At 32.8% G+C, this 25407-nt stretch overlaps 1 protein-coding gene and 1 pseudogene across 1 annotated transcript; both read left to right on the top strand.

The window, feature by feature from the left end:
* Positions 1-3349: 3349 nt before the first annotated feature.
* LOC134236600 (uncharacterized) lies at positions 3350-5011 on the top strand (annotated as a pseudogene).
* Positions 5012-7714: 2703 nt separating this feature from the next.
* LOC134236599 (protein white-like) lies at positions 7715-25186 on the top strand. Its single transcript, XM_062718773.1, has 19 exons — positions 7715-7811; positions 12810-12977; positions 13127-13175; positions 13479-13668; positions 14035-14106; positions 14436-14534; positions 14775-14941; positions 16236-16307; positions 16444-16546; positions 16630-16710; positions 19500-19528; positions 20759-20864; positions 21183-21320; positions 22234-22326; positions 22449-22506; positions 22775-22852; positions 22958-23063; positions 24214-24314; positions 25074-25186. The coding sequence occupies exons 1-19, from the start codon at positions 7715-7717 to the stop codon at positions 25178-25180; spliced, it is 1914 nt and encodes a 637-aa protein (XP_062574757.1). The 3' UTR covers positions 25181-25186.
* The last annotated feature ends 221 nt before the right edge of the window (positions 25187-25407 follow it).

The following is a 25407-nucleotide window of genomic DNA, read 5'->3' as shown; positions in this document are numbered from 1 at the left end:
TGCAAGTTTGGTTATTCTTTGGAGCGTGTCTGGAAAAGCCGACGGGCTAATACCTGACACGTGAAATCAATATACAATATTAGAATATAAAGGGTGAAATCTGATTACCTACTTGATTCCATCAATGTGACCTGGAGTTATCTCCTTTCATAGTTTGGAGTTTAGATGTTTTGTTTCGTAGGATTTTGAAATTTTTTATACAAGATACACTACATATATGTAGAGTTTTTGTAGGTTCTAGATTTGAATAATTTATATACATTCTATCTAGCATTCTTTGCGACAAAGATAAGTCCAAGAAAAAGCTTTGAAAGAACAAAGTATTAAAGTCTTGTCATGGATTGTGCATGCTGTATACTTAAACCGAGAATGAATTCTGAAAATTACGACGATATATCCATACCTGTAAATCATCTGGAATTCGATACCACAGCTTTATTATTACAAATCAAAATGAAAAGACGCAGCGGGCATTCTTTGGAAGTTACATAAAATAAATATATGAAACATATGGAGATAATGTCACAAACCTGAAAATCTCGGCTATTTCGGGGGGGGGGGGGGGGGGGGGGGGGATCGAGAGAGATAGGAGACTGCGCTTCCTACAGCAAATTTTCTTCTGAAAAATGATTTTTCATCACTTTTAAACTAAATAAATTAAAGTAATTCTAAAGAGTTTTCTTTTGAACATATTTTATTTAATGAATCAAAATGATCGGAAACAAGTTCTTACAACTGTTTCCTCTCCTTATATATATTATACAATGTCATCCAAGTATAATACATTTAATAAAATAAAATATTTTCTAAAGTTTGGAGAGGGGATGGGGGTCGTTGTTTGGTTAAGAAACCAAAGAAGCATGGATGAGACTAGTTAAAAGATCTAAAAATAGGCTATAGACCAATAATAAAAAGGGCACAATTCACCTAAAATTATCTAAACTGTATTAGAAAAGTTTTTGTATGTTATAAGAAGAGTGCAAGTAATTTCTGTAAGGGAAAATAATACGATGTTTATAAGTCCATATACACATGGTACATCTTTTGCCTTAGGCAATGTTGGAACACTTGAAACGTTTTCTCTTATGTTTTCAAAGAAAACAAGTTTCTTTTCCGCAAAGGTGAAGCTTCGTGCGCTGAACTTTAACATAAAACTTTAATTCTGTAAATATTATCTTAAACAATAATTAAGAATGATAGTAAATAATCTTCACTAAACTCGCAAATATATAACATTAATTATATATTTTAAAGAATAAGATAAAAGGTATAGATGTAAAATAGCAAGAAAATTATATTTCTTTTGATTTCCATTCACCCAGAGATATAGAATACAAACCATGCTTCCGTTGAATCGTCTTGGATCTTCAATCATGGATGTAGAGGGGGAAGATTTTATAATTATAACCGGGTTACACATAGCAGAACAAAATCTAATCCTTGCTGCCTTTGGGAAATGTGTCACGTGGTTGTACAAATAAAATAGATCAATGAGATTCAACGACATATAACAATTTAACAAATTACAACAGACGATGAGGACAGTTTCGGGAAAAAACAACCACAAGGTATGTTAATTTATTCAATCGAACTTACGTAAAGATATTTTTTTGCATTTCATGGATTTTGGATTATACGGTACTGTTCCTAAAAATCGTTTTATTTCTCTTCATTATCCAAAGATACATACTATGAAAATCAATCGGATCACCACGTCCTTTCCTGTCGCACAATTTTTTCTCTAGCGTGCGACGGAAAAGGGCGAGGTGATCCGATTGATATAAAAATATTAGTACGACCATTTTCCTTGGTCCAGCGTTTCTGATCCAAAGAATTTTTTGCATTTCATGGATTTTGGGTTATACGGTACTGTTCCTAAAAATCGTTTTATTTCTCTTCATTATCCAAAGATACATACTATGAAAATCAATCGGATCACCACGTCCTTTCCTGTCGCACAATTTTTTCTCTAGCGTGCGACGGAAAAGGGCGAGGTGATCCGATTGATATAAAAATATTAGTACGACCATTTTCCTTGGTCCAGCGTTTCTGATCCATTCTGCTCCACATACAATTACGTAAACCTGTGCCCGAGTATACTGAATTTGACGGGGATAGAAATGCGTTTTCGGACTGGCCTTGTGAAAGTTTTAGCCAATCAAAATATTATTTTTAATCGAATCTGAAACCAAATGAATCTTAAAAAAAAAAAATCAGTTCCAGTATTTTGGCTGACGTGTTTTATAACGATTGTTAAGCATTTGTTTTTATACTGTATTAGACTACGGAATATTCCACCTACCTGATCAATACATAGGGCTCTCGACTAATGTGGCAGGTCAACATGGGATGCTTATTCCTCTTAGGCACGTGATTCCACCTCTGAAATTTTCAGAGGTCTGAATTTTATGCCTAATGCACGGATTTGTATTATTTAAAGATTCTTTCTTAGACTGTAATTTTTAAAAAAATCTTTTCATGTTTATAACTAGGTTATAATTTACAGAGCTCCTGAATATATATCATGACGCGTTCTACACAGTGGAAGCGGTAAGTATGAAACTGAAATCTCATCAGCTATATCAAAGATACAAAAATTTATTCCTTTTCAAGTGTATAGGAAAACCATTGTCAACCGTTGACAATGGTTTTAGGGGATGAAAATTTTCAATGTTTCACTTAACTATACATGTATGCAATGCTTATTATATTATACTGAACGTTTTATACAATTATTACAACGAACCTTGCGCGCATAAATTCAGATTCAACCAATTTGCATGAAAGTAAAATGTTCAATCAGCGAATGTTTCAATTAACAGGCATGCCACTTCTCTCAATATCAATATTTTTTCACATTTTTAAAAACATTTTCAAAGTTTTTTATTACACGTTCGATCTTGGCGATGTGTTTTATAAACACAAATCACAAGTGACAACGATAAGATAATTTTCTATTTTAAAGTTTTGATGAAATCAACCCTTTTAACAAAATTTCTTTTTATAAATACTGAAAAACTTGAGAAACTATAGATACATAGCATGTCTGCTGAAACACCCCGAACTCAATACAATAGAGAGTCGGAGTGAGAATTTCTCACGGACGAAGGTCAATACATTCTGAACCGAAATGTCATCTAATTCTTTACTAAAACCTAAACGTTTATTAAATGTTTTAATTAATAAGAATAAAGAAAAATGATTACCATGTGACGTCTTTATTACGATAGAGGCACCCTAATAGATTGAATTATGCCAATGAACCAAGTACAAGCAGTCTTTTGTTTTTCAATTTCCTATTAATAAAGTTTGTTTTTACAGATTTATATCTCTGTTTGTTGGACTTCCATGTATTCTTATCCTTATACTCTACTGCATCAACTCAAACACGTGGTCACAAGAGAATACTATTCTTCCAGGAGTAGTGCTACATGTAAACAAAAGTCGACCTTTGATAAAACACTCTCTTAATCAGCTAGTACCAGATGTAAAGACAATTAGTTTTAAAAATGAAACAACGACTCATCACAAAACATCTCTAGTAAGACAAAGGGTGGTTTCTGTCGAGGACGAGTCATGTGATATTTAAATGGCATTGTATTATCAGAAAAAGCAAGGAAATACAAGTTATCCTAGTTTATATAACAGTAAGTTATCATTCAATTTTGTTTACAAAACATTTTCTTTTTGCAAAGTCAAATAATTCTTATTCAGAAAGAACGTCATTATTTTGTTCTCTTCAGAAATAAAAAAAAAAATAATTCAACATAAATAATTTATTGGTCAGATTTTACACCAATCGGAGGTTCGGACTGGAGCTTTTCGACCACCATTGGTTGTTCGGATCGGACTTCAGCCATCTTCAATAAGTCGAGTGGTGATTGGGTGATTCCGAGGTGCACAGAACAAAATTCGTTCTTAGAAACAACAATGGATTTAAATAACGCCCCTGTGTTTGACTTTCCCGATAAATGCTTGTTTCGAGTCATTGATAAATTCTGCAGACAACTTGCCAGTGCCAAACATTCTTCACTATATATTATTTGGAGGACGTTAATTCGATTTCATATATTTTGTTAGTTTTTACAGTGTGTTCAAATTCCAGAAACCTTGTTTAATTTTTCTCTACTATGATGTTATGCCATTTGGTGCGTGGTGGGATTTATTACAAACACTGGTCAAAAACATCGTACTCGTAAAACTAACACCTCCAACACATATTTCTGGAAAGAAGATAATATTCGTACAACACAAGTCTGATATTATGAGACTAAAAATATTAAAAGGTAAGAGCACATAAGATTATAGCTGCACACACCAAAGGTTCAACTGAAATTTGATATATTTTCAACTAAAACTGTGCAGTTCTGATTTTTCAGAAATTCACAGGGCCAAAAATGGCCCTTAGTGAACTTTATTATTTCTTTCAGTTGGGTTATTTGGAATTGGTGTAAATATTATACATGTATATAATACATTTACAGATATCAAAATATCCGTCAGAAATAACTCATTTTTTCCTTTCTTTTACTTTCAGAGTATGGGGGCATTTACCTTGATACTGACCAATATATCCTTAGATCGATTAACGAATTCAGAACTAAGGAGTGCACAATGGAAAATGGTCCACAAGGGGGCGTGCCGAACGCCGTCATCTTCGCCGCTAAAAACGCAACCTTCATAAACATATGGATAGATAGTTACAAAAACTACAGCCCAAAAAAGTGGGGTAAAAACTCGGTGCAGATGGCGAGAAAGCTGTCCTTAAAATATCCTCAATACATTTACGTTTATGAAATCAGCTGTATATTCTTTCCACGGGAGACGGTTTTGTACGACGGGAATTATAAATGGTCGCATAATTTTGCTATTCATTTTTTCAATAAAGATTATTATTATTATTCAGGCAGATTGGGGAAAAATTAACCTAGAAACCATAAAAAGTTTAAACAACACAATTGGCGCGGTGTTCCGATATATTTTGTATGGAAATAAAGAACTTTGCAAATAACCAATGAGAGAAAATTGCAGAGGACAAATCCTGTTCAAAGCATGAGAAAGAAAGATATTTTGATAATATTTAGATATTTATGCATATTTGATTTAGAAAATTTGATATGTAATCAAATTTTGAACGATCGCATGTTTACCACCTTTTACTCAAAATTGAACTGAAAAAATACTGTTTATATTTATTGTATTCAATATTCAACTGTAATAATAATGTCACCTTTTAAATATGAATAATTATACCTAAAATTTCCTTCTTATATATTACCCGTATCTTTAGAAAAGACTTCATACAAATGTACTTTACATACATGTATATTCTTTTGCGTAGTATTTGTTTTTTTGTTTTATCGTCAAATTTATCCTGGTTTTTTCTCTTGTACACATTTAAAAAATATAAATGCCCTTTTTTCATGCTAGCCAATTGTTTAATTTACCTAAAAAAGACAAGAAACTATGATGAATTTGACAAACAATAATAAATTAATAAAAAAAATATAAAAAGAGTGAAAGAAACTGCACAAAAAGTTTCCATTATACTGTATCTTGAAAGTTCCTGCAAGGGTCAGGTAAATTGGGTTTACTTATTCGTTGCAAAAATAAGTATAAAACCAATATCTTGTAATTTGTCTTTTTACATTTATACGTATTATACACATATGAAAATACCTATAATACGTATATAAAACAGAATATGAATGCCAGGTTTAAATAATCAAACAACTGTATCTTGACGAAATATATGGAGATTATGAACAGAATTCTATCTCAAAGTCCATAAAACAATACAAAATAAAAGCAGAGCAAACACGGACCTCCAAAACATCAGAGGTGGGATCAGGTGCCACGGAGAATTGAGTATCTCCAGACCAGTCACACCCGCCGTGTGTTCCTAAGAGCTTGTTATGAACGGGATATAAATAAACGGAGGAATCCATCGTCAATTCAGTGTGTAAACAATGGACTAACCTTACGAAATGATGACTTTAAACGAGGATGCTGATAATCTTGTTTCATCAACTTGTTTGTCAATTATTTTCCTGGTTTTAGAAATTGTACACACGTAGAGCATGCTCTTGCGTATCGAATCTACTGAGATATATACACAACGTATGCAGTTGATGAAGATATATTTACATTCACTAAATATTTTCTCCTTTATTTCTTAAGAAAGCCCATTGCGTTAATCACTGCATGAACTACATTAGGCATGTCGCCTGTACAGATTTCTTGATCAGTGGCTGTTCCATCAATGAGACGTTCGCATCATTAATACAATAATTAATCTTTTTAATCCTACTTTAAATGATTATTTAAACAGATATAAATATAAACAATAAAATGTCTTTCTTTGTTTGTTATTACTGGAATTAACGGTCGCAGCTATTGCAGAAAAAAAATTACATAATCCGCTTACGCGGGTTATGTATTTTTTCTGCAACAGCTGCGATTTTTCTGCAACAACGGGTGATTTCCCTATTTTGAAGCAAAAACACATTACAGCCCGTTCCAGCGGTTTTTCTCCATTTCGACATTTCCTTTGTTCAATACAGCAGATTAAACAAGAATGTTTATGATAAAAAAGCAATGACGTCATAAGGACACTTTTTTATATGCTTTTAATGTGTTTCTCTTTTTTCATTCTAGCAATTGACACTTTGAAACGTGATGTTTAGTTGTGACGCGGCGACACCCCTTATGTTTACTATTTTAAATGTCTATGTCGTGTTTGGGAAATGGACATTTTTTTTTTGCTTGTCAAGTTTTTTTGAAGGTATAAGAAATTTTTTTTTGTACGCTTAGCCCCCCCCCCCCCCTTCCAATTTGCTTCCGACCCCAACGTATAAAATTACTTAAATAAAACATTATTGAATAAAATTTTCAATTATGATTAGATTTATTTTTATGAATCTTTTGCGATATTATATTTGATAATATGACACCAAATATTAAAGATATTGACACAGTGACATTACTTTTAGATCAACCCTCGTATAAGTATGTATAATATTATGATGTCACTGGGTTCACAGGTGCGTGAAAGTCAGTCAATATATCGGGTCTCAATAGCTCAGTGGTTAGAGCGCTGGCACGGTACGTCAGAGGCCCTGGGTTCGAGTCCAGGTTGAGACTTGACTTTTCACCACCTGTGACATTTGAATGTGACATTTGAACCCGGTGACATATTCCCCTTCTTTGTAGAAATTCGTCCTCGAATTCTATGAGTTAAGGAAATGCGTGAAGCATATTCCAAGGGAACAGTGGGTTTTTTCGTTGGGCGCCAAATGTCACAGGTGGTGAAAAGTCAAGTCCGATATATTGACTGACTTTCACGCACCTGTGAACCCGGTGACAATGATATCAGTCACGCGTCAATATTCTTACGCGAAGGACTTTGCTCGACTATGTAAACTCCACGAAGAATGAACTTTTAAAGAGGAGTTTTAAAAATATACAGAATTTATAGAGGTAGTTTTTATATTCATTCAGGAAATTATTCTTTATGAAGGTAAAACCTTTAAAAAAATTTAACATCGAAATCGTATAGGATTTAATCCAGTGCATTTGGGAAGTGCTATTTTCAGTGCTTCAGTGCATCATGATTACATATTTAAACTGAATATTTTCTGGAAATAAAAAAAATACATTTTTCATATATCATTTCATTCGGTGCCACAAGATATTGTATTTTATTAACAGCGATATGAATGTTTCTGAGAAGAAGCCCCTTCTAAGTGGTGTCAGTCAGAAAAGTTCTCTCTACAACCATCAAAATGGAGGCTTCGATGGACCGTTAGAAGGTAGGGGGAAAGTATTCTTGACATAAGTCTACAATACAGGAACAACTTTTAAAGACGTTTTCTTTGCATTGTTATAATATTAAACGCAAAAAATTGTAAAACTATTAGACGAAAGGTACAAATAAAGTTTCTGCAAATGATAAATATTCATAAACAGGACTTCTATTAACTATCAAAAGTTGAATCCCTATCTTTCGAAAGTTAACGTTTTAACAATCTTAAAGCTTGGACATTTATTTAAAGTTTTTTTTTTTGTAGTTTTCTTGTTTTTATAACATCAGTTTGTTATTTGATTTGGAAAAGTTTGCATTCTAAATACGAGAGCTCTACAGCATGCATGGCTACTGTATAAAGCAATTATTAATCGTAACATCTTTTATTGGGGAAACTTCCATTTGCGACTACTTATTTCATACCTGTCTGCCTTCATATAATAAAAACACCACAAAACACCCTTTAAAGAATAAAATAGGTCATTTATTACAATATATAATAAATGACAGTAAGAAAACACAATCAAAATTCAAATATAAGTAAGGGTTATAAACATATGAAAATACAAGTAAAGTATGAATTACAAATTGCCAAATCACAAAATTTGCACCTGAGACAATAGGTGTGTCATCCGACATATTATGACTAGTAAAAAAATATGGCATATTTGGCATATAAAATGTAAACGAAACTTTGTACAACTTGGAAAAAATCTGAAAAGGGGGCGTAGTGGTGGAGGTTAAGGTTGCAGAATGATGGAGCTGAGCGAAGTTCTTATTTTTACGATAAGTAAATAATTGGTTCGCGATGAGAAATTTTCTCGAGCAAATGAAGATCGGGAAATCCGCGGATATTTTTTTTTTGTTTGCAAATAAAAGTTTGTTGACAGTGCTTAATCCAACATTGATACAGTGGATAAATTGGAGCATTACCATTTGCATCATAGTATCAGAAAGAGGAGAAATGTTTTGTTTTTTTTTGTACCTTTTTGTTTACCCCAAAACATTGTGCAGAGTGTGAATTGGACTATTTTATTAAGCATTAACTTTTTTAGCTCACCTGAGCCAAAGGCTCAAGTGAGCTTTTCTGATCAAAATTTGTCCGTTGTCTGTCGTCGTCGTTGTCGTTGTTGTCGTGGTCGTAAACTTTTCACATTTTCATCTTCTTCTCAAGAACCACTGGGCCAATTTCAAGCAAACTTGCCACAAAACATCCTTAGGTAAAGGGAATTCAAGTTTGTTCAAATGAAGGGCCACGCCCTTTTCCAAGGGGAGATAATTATGAATTAGAGAAAAATTAATGGCATTTTTAAAAAATCTTCTTCTCAAGAACCACTGGGCCATGAAAGATGAAACTCAAGTGGAATCATCCTCAGATAGTGTAGATTCAAGTTTGTTCAAATCATGACCCCCGGGGCTAGGGTGGGGCCAAAATGGCCGACCAAAGTTTTACATAGGAATATATAGGGAAAATCTTTAAAAATCTTCTTCTCAAGAACCACTGGGCCAGGAAAGAGGAAACACATGTGGAATCATCCTCAGATAGTGTAGATTCAAATTTGTTCAAATCATGACCCCTTGGGCTAGGGTGGGGCCAAAATGGCCGGCCAAAGTTTTACATAGGAGTATATATAGGAAAATTCTTTAAAAATCTTCTTCTCAAGAACCACTGGGCCAGGAAAGATGAAACTCATGTGGAATCATCCTTAGATAGTGTAGATTCAAATTTGTTTAAATCATGACCATTGAGGCTTGGGTGGGCCCAAAATGGCCGACCGAAGTTTTACATAGGAGTTTATAGGGAAACCTTTTAAAATCTTCTTTGTTTGTTCAAATCATGACCCTCTGGGGGTTGAAATTCAACCCCCCCCAGTACACTTTTAGTTCTGATCTGATATGTGCTTTTTCCTAGCCGATGCGCTCAGGTGAGCGCTGTGGCCCCTGGGCCTCTTGTTTTCTATTTGTTGATTTAACTACAAAGCTTTAGTTTTTGTATGGATAACCGGAGGTAACCTAAAACTTTATGGTAATTAGATATTGTGTATTAAAATAAGAATGATCTTTTAAAAGCTCAAACGTTTTACCTTCTGTTATATAAATGTTTATCAACTCAGAATTGATATAAAATTTGATAGTGTGGTTAAGGATGCTTAAAGATAGAGAGGAGTTGTCGAAGTAGACACGTACTCGGTTATTTACAAACTTGCATTCGTCTTTCTTTACAATTCTCATGAAATATTTCCAGACACGACGTCAAATATCATACAGTTATGGAATGGGTACGAGGGAAATAGCAAATTTATGGTTTCTTCGAGGGAGGAAACTATTTCCCGAGGCGGCGAACATGAAATTAGAATGAGACAAAGTGGTTGATAACAATGAAATAAATACAATGTAAAATAAATAAATGTTACTTGATAAATATTTCCATTTAGATAAGTTGTTAGTGGTTATCAGGCAATGTTTGTCTACAGCTTTACTTTACTTATAAAATCACTCTTAAAAATGACTCTTAAAAAAGCCAGTATTCTTTATGTTTGCACAAATATGTGAATTGTGACATAATGAAAACAAAACAAATAACCAATCTATAGAATAGCAAACTATATATTTTTTCAGAATATCGGGGAGTATATATAAGCTCTCTGAGTCTCTCATGGTCTTAAAGCATATGTAAGGAATGGAAGATATACATAATACGTACCTGTAGTCTGGGTACCATTTTTGGACACAAATTTATGTATGTCTCCTTGAACAACGTAATAATGTATATCTTCAAACCCGTTATCCTTCTTGATTTAAAAACGTGCTCAAGACACATACACCAAAATATTAGGCAGTTAAATGTTTTATTTTTCATTTTCCATGTGTTTCCTTTTTTTGTTTAAAGTTTGATCAATTTATTTGACAAATTCTTATCAGAATTGAAGTTAACAAACCTTGACCGTTCCCAGTAACCTTGATGCATTTAAAGATCCTCAATCCAAATTTTTTTTTTTTTTTTTTTTTTTTTTTTTTGCATCAAAGGCATCTAATGCTCTTTTAGTAAACTTACACTTTGCAAATTAAAAACATTATGTTAAAGAAGCACGTGTAGAGGACACATGTGTAATGGATACAGGTTGAGTTATTTTCTTGTAAAGAAAGGTGTCGGGTTACTTGTACAAAGAACTAACTACCAACATGGAAGGAACTTTTGTAAACAGAGGATTTTATGACGAAGTTACACATAAAGGTAATTTTGTAAGAAATATTTTTTTTCTAAAATGCAGTGAAATAAATAAAAACTTATTTTGAGTGTAATTCAAGAGCTTTACAATATTTCAACGTTGACATACACCCTATTTGTAATATGGCATAGTGGCGTCAAAGAGTCAATGTAAGATCCTCTATCTTAGAGATTTTTTGATTAATTAGATTCATTTAATGAAATGGTTGAATGTCGTATGATATACATTCATATGTTCACTCACACCAACGTGAAACGGAATTTTCAACTTATATTGACGTGGAATGGCAACCAATATTTTGCTATGGATATAAATATAGAATCGGACTTTAAATGTTACATGTACAGGTATATGATATTATTTAAACCTGATATCATGTCCCGAAATAACCTACATTCCATGCCCTTGCTGTAAGGTATTATATAAATATTGCATGTAGTTGAGTGTAACATTGAAAATTTTCACCCCAAGAAAACCATTGTTAACCGAGGCGCAGCCGAGGTTGACAATGGTTTTCTTGGGGTGAAAATTTTCAATGTTACACTCAACTACATGCAACATTTATTATATTATACTGAATGTTTTATACAAATACATATAACAGTGAACTGTGCGCGCATAAATTCTGCGCAGTCGCTATTTTTTCGAATATTGCCCGTTGTCAAGCACTGTTGACTTGCTACGCTGGAGGGCGTGGCTTCATTATACAGCGGGTAGTAGTGTTTTTTAACAAATGTTTCTCGACCAATCAGATTCAACTGATTTTACATGAAGTATGATATTCTGAAGTAGCTCTACACTGATACGGCTGTATATAGCAAAGGTTAGTGTGCAGAGTCAATCGCAAACAGGGAAAGATAACGAAACTATAAATAAATGTTTATTTACTGTACAAGTGACCATATTAGCAGAAGAGCAACCCTTTCAAATATTTTGAAGCCCGTTAAACACCCAGGCGAAGATGTTAGATCCAGAAAACTTTAAAAAGAGGGTTTTAAAAAATGTCTCGTAAATGTATATAAATTTATCCATATCTTGTGAATATTAGATCATATAAAGAAGAGGTTCAAATAGATACATGTACGTCAGATACTTTGACTGTGGCTAAAATTAAAAGCTACTTAATGTCCTGTTTTGAAGATTAACTCCAAATAAAGATACAGAAGTACAGTATGTAAGACAAGGTATAAATAGTATACACTTTAGAAGACTTTGACCTATATTTTTATAAGTTTACTAGAATAAAGCAAGAATTCTCAATATTGGGACTTAAATCATGTTGAAGATGAACTCCATCAGAATTGTGTAAAGGAACAGAGGGCAAGACAAGATAGGAATAGTATATACATGTAAGACACTAAACTATAAGTATGCTTCAATGGAGGCACGTATGAAGTAATTTCAGTGGGGGTGGGCATAACCATATACACAAGTAGAACTATGAAAAAATACTTGATTAACCAAACAAGGTCATCAAACTTTATCATTTAGTTGACACAAGTATATAGTAGCGAAGTTTTCTACAGTTTTCTATAAGAATGTATCGGCAAAATTATTGGAAGAACCTACAAATAATAAAAGAACCTACAACTAAGGCCAATTTTTTTTTTGATAGGGCATTTTGCAAAATTAATGATTGATTTAAAAATTGCTGACATGAAAATATCTTTCTATAGTTCTTTCAAAAAGTTTGGACTTAGTCGTAGCTTCTTTTGTTAAACGGACCCTCGTTCTACGGCATGCAATGTAAGTGTACATGTATACATATTGAACAGACCCGGAACTAGGATCAAAGAGAAACAGACTGGAGAGCTCTCTAGACGAAGAATTAGAGCCCGTCACCTTGACATGGAAGGACGTCAATGTTTATGCGTTACCAAAGAAAGGGGGATGTTGTCAACGAGGAAAGGCACAACCCATCCCAAAACAAATACTGACAAACGGTGAGAAAATATAGCTTTTATTTGCAATTTGATTAAAAGTTTATTGTAAGGTCATTTATTAACATTTTAAAATTAAAAAAAATCCTCCTCCGTCTATTTCAATTTTAAAATATGGATCATAAAAGGATTGTATTTTCCCTGTTTTTCAGTGAATGGTATGATAAAACCTTGGAAACTCATGGCCGTCATGGGCGCAAGGTAAGCTGAACAATAAAGTGTATGTGGTCAATTTTGAGAGGCAAAACTAATTCTAAATTTTGTAATGATATCTTAAAACATCCTTACATTTCAATATCATTACCGTTCAATGATATCCATGAATACCAATGTGACAAAATTGGAGAGAGGGAGAGAGAGACAGACAGAAAGACAGACAGAGAGAGAAGGAGAGGGAGCATCAAACAAGTGCTGAAATTAATGAAAGTCACTGGACAGAATGAATTAATATGAAGTACATTTGTACATTGTATAGGTTGTGAATAAATAACATTGTGTTTTCAGCGGAGCCGGAAAATCCACTTTGCTAAACGTACTCACCTACAGAAACAGAGGCGCCCTAATTTTACAAGGTGATGTCAGAGTCAATGGAGTGATAGTGGACAAAACCAAAATATCAAATATCTCAGCGTATGTTCAACAGGACGATCTCTTCATAGGGACGCTTACAGTCCGGGAACATCTCACCTTTAGAGTACGTTGTATTAATAAAAAACAAATTTTATTGTACCATCTTTAGAGTACACCGTGTAAGGTTTGCATGTTTTCGAGTAAGGATAAAATTATTGCGTCAGTAGGTCGGAAATTGTTTTCCAGAAATTTTCAGCATATTTGTTGACGGGATAAGAAAATAAAAAGAAAAAAAGTGTCTTTGAATTAAAGAAAATGAGTCATTCAGTCGGGAGAGGGCAACCAAACATTTTTGAAGATGGCCTTAAAACCATTAATTAGATCCTAAAGGATTCTTTTTGGCGTCATGCATCATTTACATACCACATTATAAATCAACCTGTATCGGTACATAAATGCCCATATGCCTTTCTTTTTTTTTATCAATTAGGCATTACTTCGAATGGACAAAAGGAAAACAAGAGCCGAAAGACTGAGGAAAGTGGAAGATGTAATTCTTCAGGTACGTGTACAGTCCATACATGTATCTTTATTTAAGCTTAATTGTGAAATCTCTGGGAGGAAAATTTTCATGTTCCACTGGCATTATCTATAACTCACAGGAATCTGTTTTTCAAGTTGTTTTCCCCAAATATTGGTTTGGTAGGTCGAAAAATAAGTCACATATAAATGCAAAACTGCAAGGGAACATTAAGTTTCATCCCTAAGCTTAATTGTACATTTTAGTCATTTTCTTTTTATTTTGATGAATATTAAATACTAACTTCTAATTAAGATAATATAGATTTTAGTAAGGAGGAGGTAAACATTAAACACTGACTGATTTAACAGCTTGGTCTGACTAAATGTGCTGATACAGTAATTGGGTTACCTGGCAGGCTAAAGGGAATTTCTGGGGGAGAAACGAAAAGACTTTCGTTTGCTTCAGAGGTAATGTATGTGATATTGATTGTCGGTTTTTGCCTTCTGAAGTTTCCCATTTTTGTCTTCATATCTAAGAATTTAAACTTAAGTACTATTATTTTCATACCTTATTCAAATTCTAATTTGAAAATTTGTCTTTTCAATTTGTTTACGAAACTACATTTTTTATGTTTGGCTTCTTATGTATAAAGCATTAAGTATTTAATAGATAAATAATTTACTAATTTTGTATACATTTGTCTTTAGCTACTTACGAATCCTCCATTGATGTTTTGTGACGAGGCTACCTCCGGTTTAGACTCATTTATGGCATTCAGTGTCGTACAAGCTTTGAAGAATATGACAAAAAGTGGGAGAACCATTTTGTGCACAATTCACCAGCCACCGTCAGAAGTCTTCGAGTTGTTTGACGAGTAAGACTAAATCCACTTTTAAAAGAACAATAAATATTCATAATGACCTTAGAAGTTTATCAGATATCAGATAAATCTTAAATTTCAAATCTTTGCAAAAGTGATTTATTACATTCTTGAAAGATCAAAAGATTTTCACAGTGTTTTAGTGTACTAAAATGACTTTTTATAAAAATATCAACGTATTTAGGATTAGAAGGGTAAGATAGTAAATTACATACTATTTAGCTCAACAAAGTCCCTCAGGTGACCTATTGCTTTTTGTTTTTCGTATGTCTTTGTTCGTCGTACGTCGTTCGACGTCAATAGGTCGTAAACTTTTGAACATTTGTAGTTTCTTATCTGGAACCACTGAACAAATTTAACCAAATTTAGCATATAGCATTTTTAACAAAAGGAGAACAAAAATAATGATATTCTTGTACCCTGTCCCGCTTGGGCCTGATGGTGTTTATTTATTTAGGGTATTTATCTATAAAATTACTTCTTTACTCTTGGACATCTGCTGCTGGGTATTAAACCGATCTATGTACATAGATTCATGTATAATGAGGAAAGATACCTTTTCCGAAATTTTAAATTGCAAGGGTCAGAAGTTCTGGTGTTAGGGTCGGGCTCTAATGATTATACAGTGAAACTGCATGAATTAAAATAAAATAATTTTACGGTGGTGAACAAGAATCCTTCTTCCAGAATTGTGAATTGCAAGGTCCCTTGTTCAGGGCTACCTGGCTACTAATGGTTATATTGAAAATGAATTCATGCTTTGAAATCTGCTCCTTCGTATTAATCAAACATTTATGATGAGCAATGATGCCTTTTCAAAAACTGTACTGTATTGCCCCGGGGTCAGGGGTTCGAAAACGGTGGGAGTACTTATGATTATTGCTGAGTGGTAAATGGAAATGCATTTTTTCTTTGTACCCCTACTCTGCCTTTTAGTAATAAGAAATCAAACTTAAAGCATGCTACGTGTATGATTAAAATGAGCATTGGGGCCTCTTTCAAAATTGAGAATTTCATGACTTGTGATTTAAAACACGAACCATATCAATTTTTGTAAAGATGCTACATAATACTCAGGCGACTTATAAGCCTGTGGGCCTCTTGTTCTTAAGTGTTTTGTTTTTTCTCTGAAGCATACATGTATGTATAAACGGTATATGAAATGTAAAAACCGAAAATGATGTTCAAATTCTTGTATTAGTTATTTAGAATTTCCAGCCTAAACAGCTCTCTGAAATGGAAATATTTTGAAAAAATAAACAATATGAGATGTTATTTTTATTTACAGACTGTTCCTTTTAGCTGAGGGGAGAGTTGCATTTTCAGGATCTATGACTGATGCACTTGAGTTCTTTAAAAGGTAAAGCTCTGGATGCTTGGAAGTCTTTTAAGGTCAAAACACAGATTTACGTAATTGCATTTAAATATAATTGCTTTTAAATGCTGCACATTTACATAAAAATAAATTGCCATTTCAATTGACATTTTCCTTGCAGCAATGGTCATCCCTGCCCAGTAAACTACAACCCAGCTGATCATTATATTCTAACTCTGGCCATCATACCAGGAAAAGAAACAGACTGCAAAGCACGGGTTCAGGTACAGCATTCCTACATTGCAATCTTTATAAATTCTAACATATCATTGTCAAAATGCGGTATCTCGATTTTAATTATTTGTAGAAAATTTGTGACACTTTTGAAGCATCAGAGTCATTCAAATCAATGAAGGATGAGATAAATGGAGTGTGTGATCACAGACAAGTAAGTAATGGAAAGACTTTTTACTCTTCCGGTCGACCACCAGGGGATGCTTACTACTCAGCTATGTTAAGGAAGGTCAGACTTCACATTCCTTGTACACCATATTGGAAGTTTAATTGTGACGTCATTGAAATTTAACAAGCCACAAAAATTAATTAACGACATGATCATGCGTAAATAACATCTTGAATTTATTTGATCAATTATTTATAAAATCTTGTAAAATTACAATACTTGATAGCAATACAGTCGAGTAATAGAAGAAAGTCTTTCGTCAAATATGACGTCATCAGCCTTGACATGACGCAGCACAGATAACGCATAGTCACTGGTTTAATAATTACAAGAATGCTTAAATAAATATGATATCATCGCTGATTTTTAAACCTAGTCAATTTAAAAACTAAAAGAAAATAATTTATTAAATACAATTTGTAAAGAATCTGAAATTATCTAGTAGCATTGGAGCTGCACAGGGACAGGAAATGTAGAGAATATCGCTAAAACGATGAGCATATTCGTGATTTTCATTAAATGTGAAAGGGCATAGACTACTTTGTTTGAGCTGAAATTCGGATATTTATTCTTTATATAGTGTATATTTCGAAAAGTGCTGGGAGCTGATCCTGGTCTGCATAAAATTATTTTTATGTCTAACAGAATTTAAGCGAAGTGGAGATTTTTAGCTATTATAAGCATTTTCGGCAAAATTTTCAGTACTTCGCAAACAGCAGAGACTAGCTCCTAGCACTTTTTGGGTAGAGGAAATAAACATCTTTTAATGTGTATCAATTTTTTTCTTGAAAAACAAGCGCATGCCCTTGCACTATCCTCATTTCCTACATTCAGCTTCACAATTCTATTTTTATACAAGTCACGTGAAACAGCTGATACATGCGATATAACTGGTAATAACTACGGCCCAGTCCTATCCATAATTGATAGCTATATTGCATTTTCTACAAGTATTCAGTTGCTTTGTTACAATTTTTTAAAAAGAAGTAATACATATTAAAACGGCGCAAAGGTCACATTTTCCATATCGGTCCTTAACATAGCTGAGAACTCCATGACATGTGATGTAAATCTGAGGTTCTGGAGGTGCTCCTTTTTTGTTTTGTTTAATGGACTTTTGAGCTTGAATACTGTTGTTTTATCTCTACATATATTCACTTTACCCCATGATCTATTGACAAGCTGTAATTTTTAATAACATACTACAATTAAAAATTTATTTTAGACATATGCTTCGTATATTCATTATTTCATATTTAATAAAAGATACAGGTTTAGTTTATATGCAATTAACAATGTCAATATCCCATTATCAATATAATCTTTTAAATCTCATAGATCCTGCAGAGCTGATATCATTTCCCCCTATTTAACGTTAGAAACAGTAGTGTTGATTACAGCCCAATTATCCCCTTATTTTTTCTAAGAAAATGAAATGAAATCTTTTTAAAAATAATAAGCTAGCCAGAGATTATTAATGTTCATACGTTCGAGTCGATGTGTGCTAAGTGAGATTACCAAGTATTTGATGAATATAAAGAACATATTCGTTTCAACATCACATTCTGAATGAGACTGAATTCACTTCTAACAGCACATGAACTACCTTATAACATGTATAAGTAACAATTCTAAATTTCTTACTTACTGATAACGAATAAAAATTAAGCAAATCACATATACGAGGGTTGATCCAAAAGTTCGTGGAATTTCTTTATAAAATTTTATCGTGATTTGATGAAAGCCAAAAACAGACACATTTATAAAACAGAGTCACAATTCAACAATATTGGAAAATTTCACCACTTTCCAATTATCAATAAGGTCACACGAGCTTTCGCAAAATGGATTGTTTTGAAACCCGGGGAAGACTTCGACGTTACTCTCAAGTTTGATATGTCACGTCACGTTATAGAAGCATCTTACTCTAATGTCCAATTCGAATACGTAATTCTACAAAATGCTCCCTTTTCTCCATTTTTTTTTCTCAAGAAAAGCCTTGGTATATTCTCGCACCAACTTATCTTCATTTTTCACTCATATTTTAAAATACTCTCAATCTTTCTATATGATGTTCCGATTTCAGTAGCAATGTCAAGAACAGTACGTCAGTCGACAACGTCCATGAACGCTTTTAATTTGTCTAAGTGGATAAACACTTAAAACAGAGCCTCCGAAAAGCGCCCCCCCCCCTTTATGAACGTCCAAGGACTATCTATTTTCTTAAATTTCTTATGCCACTGGAAAACCAGCAACTAAATGCATTTTAACTCAGCCTATAATTCAGTAAAACTCTCATACAAAGGTTTATCAAAGATCAAGCAATCATAAAAATGACAGATTTTTCCTTTTATATATCACATAGGGCGGTTTTATTCCCATTTCACGTATTAAGAATTAAAATGATAATAAACGTGTTAATGTCTCCCCCGCATTTCCAAACAACCGTTTCTATGGCAACTGCCATAGAGTTACTATCAAAATTATTTTTTTTATATATAATATTCAACAAGTTTCTATATTCTCATGAGTAATTTTCAAGCAATTTCACTTAAAAACTAATGAGATAAGAAGAAATTCCACGAACGTTTGGATCAACCCTCGTATAGTTGCTTATCACTTAATTATAACGTATTTTACCACATCGTAGAATTCTAAATTTGAAAAGGTTAACACATGTAGATCTTTATACCAATTAAACATTTTTCCCATTATTAGTTATTTCCCATTATTAGTTATTTTTTTGAAGATCTAGACAATCTTTTATCTTTCAGGTTTTAAATACTCTGAATGATACAACAAGGTATGTATTCCACATATTCAGTTGTCTTGTGAACTAATTAGTATGTGTATTGCCAGTTCTGCTTTACGCAATATTTATCCAGCAAGTACCTGCTTTGTTAAAGTGCTTTATAATCAATAAGTATATATATATATATTCTTTGCACTTACAGTGTTTTTATAGCCATATAAATTTCATAAGTTTCTGAATTGCTAGCTGAAAACAGCATTCTAACCACTAGCTTATATATCTGAATAATGTGTCCATTAATAACACACTATCAGTAGCAAAACAAAATCATTTGTTTAATTCCACAACACTAGTTTATCATATTTATGCCATAATTTACACAATGAACTGTCTACAATTATTCTGTTTGTCACGTCAAGGAACACACGGCGGGTGTGACCAGTCTGCGGGAGATGCTCACTTCTCCATGGCAACTAATCCCACAGTTGATTTTTAGCATATAGATGTCCATGTTTCGTGTGCACTTGGTTTGTATTGTTTGAATGTACCAAAGAACTTGAAAATTGTCTATTATCTCAATAATGTTGCATTTTTAATGTAGAATAAGATATTTAAAGATGACATCGTTTCGAATACTTTGTGTCATCTACAATATTAATAGTATTAAGTTATATATACTGTTTAATTGTTTAATAGCAATCTTATATTATTAGCATAATAAAAAAAGCTCACTTACAGCTATTTTTGTTATGTAGTTGCATTGTTCATTTTAATGAGATTTATGTCAACAATCTAATAAAGTAATACTATTATTACATAAAACTGCATAAAGTCGTAAACAGCGATTCATCAGCTATATTATTAGAAAAATTATCTTGTTTAAACATAACAGACAGGCCGAGAGGTTGAACAGATTAAGACTAATTCAATAATAAAGCGGAATTTGAGACAAAAATGCGTATGTGTCAGAATTGGCAGTCTTTACTGCCTATACAGTAATTCTCAATTTTCTATAAGTAAAATTAAAAGCTGCTTCAATTTGTGATACCATTTTTGATAAGCAATCTTAAATATCTAAATTATTAGTTTTTACGGTAACAACGACCTAAAAGCAACATGAATTAGAAACAGGGTACAATGACGTTCTTTTATATATTTTTGGAGCCTAAATTATGAAGTAATAATTTTCTATATAAAAAAAGAGCCATTATGTATTCATATACTTTTCTATTGTTAACTCTCGGTCAAAAAATGTATATTTAAATACCTTGTTTTTGACAGGTATGGAGCATCCTTTATCCAGCAGTTGAAGTCAGTGTTCTGGCGAAGTTGGATAACAAGTATTCGAGATCCACTGATAGTCCGGATCAAGTTCATACAAACTATTGTAAGACTTATTGACGCTGTAAGGAGTTGATCCTAACAGGATTCGAATCATACTGTGGGACGTGAAAACGGTATTTCGGATTAGACAGTATAAACCGAGGTCCCATGTGGCATTAGGCGCTGGCCTGAAAAAGATCCTTCCTTCCTCAATGGCACTCTGTGCCGAACTTAGGTCAAAATTTGCAAGCTCTCCAGCGGCAAGTGGTTGCGTCTCCATATGAGTAAAAATTCTCGAGAGGGACGTTTAACAAACTACATCAATTAATAAAATCTATTGAAACCTTTATTATGAAAAATGTTTTTTGTTCGTTGTTTTCAGTTTTTTGCTGTGGTACTAGGAATCATTTTTCTGAAGACAGACGACGATTATGCTCAAGACAACATCATGAACATTAACGGAGTCATCTTTGTTCTTATCCTCAACCTCAGCTTTAACAATATCTTCTCTGTTCTAAATGTAAGAATGAAATATTTAAGAAATAATTTATCATTTCTTTAGTTTTACTGAAATGTAAAACGGGTTGGTCACGTGATCAAATCCCATAAAGCCCGAAGGTATCATGCAGTCATACCTTATTACTTATATTTACATTTGTGACTGATTTATTACAAATAGTAAGGTACATTAGTAAAGTTTGAAATTTAATAAGTTTTCTTTTCAAAACTCAACGGTATAAATTGAATGTGCTGATAACGTCGATCGCTCATGACGTCATTATGACATTACGTAAATCGCTTATGACTAAACAATCAATGTTTTACGGAGATGTAAAAAAGCCTTGTTCAAATAGTGTTACATAAGGGAAAATATTTACAAATGTAAATAAATGGAACATCATTTAAGCTCAGAAGACCATTAAACAATACAAATTTTGGAGCAAAGTAAACTCGAACCTGCAAAAGGTCAGAGGTAGGATCAGGTGTCATAGAGGAGTGAGCATTCTCTGCAGACCGATCACACCTGTTATGTGCTCCTTGTCATGATCTGGGAAAAACGGGGGGAAAATCCGTTGTCAATCCAGTTGTTAAAAATGGTTTAACAATTAGTATGAAAAATGTCAGTCATCATTTCAATTGATGATAAAGTGCATTTGCTGACAAGGTCATTGTATCGAACATTGAGAATATTATATGTTATTTGTATGGATTTTAACCTGATCATCAAGTTGATGGCTACATATTGGACGGAGAATATCTCGGAAATCATGCTTACTTTTATTAGATGAAGATTTTGAGGGTACGAAAGAAATTATACGTAAAAATTTTCTACATTTATCATCAGAGACAGAATTAACACATGTACTTTCACATTTTACACAAATCCTCAATGAATGATTAGCTTTACAATCTATCATCCTTTTTATAATTAGGTTTTTCCAGTAGAGGTACCGATATTTTTAAGGGAGTATGGTACAGGACTCTACAGCGTCGGAGTGTACTATATAAGTAAAACACTGGTGGAGGTATAGTTAACTTTTTTGAATTAAAAAAAAAATATATTTTCTGATGAAAAATGTTTTAGAAATAAACATTTTGTTCATTCGAAATATTGTTTTTTGCTTAAGATGTAAACATCGTTTTTTAGATACCGTTCTTGATCGCCATCCCTATAATATTTATGTCCATACTCTACTGGATGAGTGGTACGTTACTTTTTTTTCATGTAACGGTATAAGTAAAAAAAACTCTTTTGATATTAAGTATAAAATTAGGAAATGAGTGCACTGAAAACATGATACAGAAATAATGGTACATACACCAGTCACAACACCCTGTAATGAAGGGAGATAACTTTAAAAAAATTCTCGTTCCAATCAAGTCTTCATTGAGTTTATTTAAACAAACTTAAACTAAAATAAGAATTTTTAAACGAACATTTTGACTGTAGTATATGTATTTGGCATTTTACAGGTTTAGTGCATGATGCGGATGCGTTTTTGGTGGCCATGGGCGTAGCTATTGTGGTAGCAAATACGGCTGCTTCATTTGGTATGCAACTTTGAAAATTATAAATTAATATAAGTGTAAAATGTGACATCTGTTTTAAATAATATTATTTGCATGTAAGATACTAGTATTGTTTTATTCCTTCAGGTTACGTTGTATCAGCTGCCGCCCCCACAGTCACTGCTGCTATAGGTATAGCCCCAGCAATCATGATACCGTTACTCTTATTTGGTGGATTTTTCCTAAACAGTGGGTAAGCAATTAAGCAATATATGTATACTAAGTAGCCCTACGGAACTTATATCTGAAGTTTTCTCGATAATAAATGGCATAATAAATCTGAGCATTTTTATACACGAGGATTGTCTGATAAAATCGTGGATAGGTTGTCTAAATTGAAAAATAATCACCACTGCGTTATAAATGTTTCTCTTTTCTTTTGTACATTTTTCATCAAGATGCATTGCAAATTGCATAAATAAACAAATTATGAGATTTTATATTTTAATGTTCTATCGCATGAATGATAAGGTCAGCATGTCTAAAGCAGCGTCACATTTCCTCCTCGCTAAAAAATTGGATGTCCCGCTTCAATTTAAGAATTTCATTGATGCACATACATGTACTTGAGTTTCTATTCATTCCTCCAGGAACCAATCTCATACACACATGGAACCTGCAGAAGATTCAAAATATACGTTATGAACAACATTTGCACTATCATTCAACTACATAGGCAATCTTATATCGGCGGTCTACAATAACAGTTTCTTTCGCTATTACTTTTTGTCCGTACATGTATATTTTTCTAAGCTGTAAATCAACCAAAAGATTTTGCTAGGCATGCACACATTTCAATTGTGTATCTGGTAATAAGTTTATTTATCATTTTATATTTTTCTTCTGTATTCATTTAAAGTCTCCAAGTGCGTTATTACTACATCTAAATCAAACTGCATTGCTCTCTGGTGGGCGGTGCTTTAAACTTTCTGTGTTTATCATTTTCCCATTTTGAATGCAAGGGAAATAATCCAAAATTAAGCAAATGCCTTGAAGTATGCACAAAGACAAACAAAATAGTTAGTGGATTAAATAAGGGTAATATTTATTTCAGTTTTATCTATTTAATACTTTTATTTAGAAATAATGTTCGTGCATTTTTTAATGAAACCCTGTTTTTTTCTTGCACCGTAGGACCGTAACTTGCACACATTAAAGCATACTAAGAATTCTTTTTCTGTAAATTTTATTAAAACAAAGAAAATGCACTTAAATAAGATTAATTAATATTTGCTGAAACTTTCAACATAGTATGCCCATTATTTTTTGAGAAAAAGGTTTGTCCACGATTTTATTAGACAGCCCTTATAATATCATCGGTTTTTAGTATCATTCTTTGTAAGGTCCATCCCTGACTGGCTGATATGGTTCAAATATTTATCCTGGTTCTCATATGCAAACGAAATTCTGGTTGTTAATCAGTGGGATAATGTGAACAACATAGGTAAGTTGGTTAATCAACATTAATGAGTTAGCTATTCAAATTAAATAAGAAAGATTCCACCTTCTATGGCTTTGAGGGGTTCATTCATGATTTCTTTGACAAGAATATTTTTGCCTGTCAATATCACTAACTTTTATTTTATCAGTTAAGATATGACATTAAGTCCCTATTCTCCATTTTCTGGCTTAGTATTGGAAGAAAAGGTTGTAAAAATGTTCGTTCATCTCTGAATTTAAAGAGGTTTGTTATTAATAAAAAGAATTTTTAAAACTCTCTAAAAATTATATTTTTTTCTTGAGTTGATTCAACTTATCCTTTTCAACTCGAACTAAATAAAACTAAAAGTTTGAAACAATTATAAACGTGAAGCCATCAACTTCGCTTTCATCAATATTTATGTAGCAATAAATCGTCAGTTTCAAAGTAAACTGAATTTCCCTGTCTGTCCGACGATAAATCTGAGCATATGACAGTTGTGATCATCAACCGAGGATGCTTAGTCCTCATTGGCACCTGATCCCACCTCTTGTGTTTTTGATGTCCACTGTGCACTGCTCCTGATTAATGTTTTTCATTTGACTTGGTTATTGTTCGTTAATCTGAATATTTATTTATACGAATAAAGAAATGTTATTTAAAATTGCCCATTGCCGTTTTGACTTTAAACAATATATGTACATGATATGTAACATAATATAAAAATTAGAATTGAAATCATTCAGAGCATTTGCTCATTTTAATATTGTTTTGCAATTCTAGCATGTACATCAAATACCACTTGCGTTCCTCGTGGCGAGCTAGTCATAAAGACCCTTTGTTTTGATAAGGTAAAATATTTTATTAGGCATGGTTTTCATTTATTATAATATGTGATAAAATCAGTCAGTAAAATAAACACAAATTTTTTTTTAACAAAATTATATAAGTTTTGAGAGTTTTCATTCTCGTTGACTTTTTGGTCTGGTTAGCCAAGGGCCAACTTTTCTCCTCGGATATTTGAGCTCTTATTTTCATTTCTCATTGAATGACATTACATTATTGAGTTTTTTTTGTGCTAAATCAAGTTTATTTCCTTCCACAGGAAATTTCTACT

The sequence above is a fragment of the Saccostrea cucullata genome, unplaced genomic scaffold (assembly GCF_032062105.1).
Source record: "Saccostrea cucullata isolate Sc308-1 unplaced genomic scaffold, CSIRO_AGI_Scuc_v1 ctg1450, whole genome shotgun sequence".
Lineage (NCBI taxonomy): Eukaryota > Metazoa > Mollusca > Bivalvia > Ostreida > Ostreidae > Saccostrea > Saccostrea cuccullata.
Note: the sequence above shows the minus strand (reverse complement) of the source record. Positions and strands in the feature narration are given on the sequence as shown.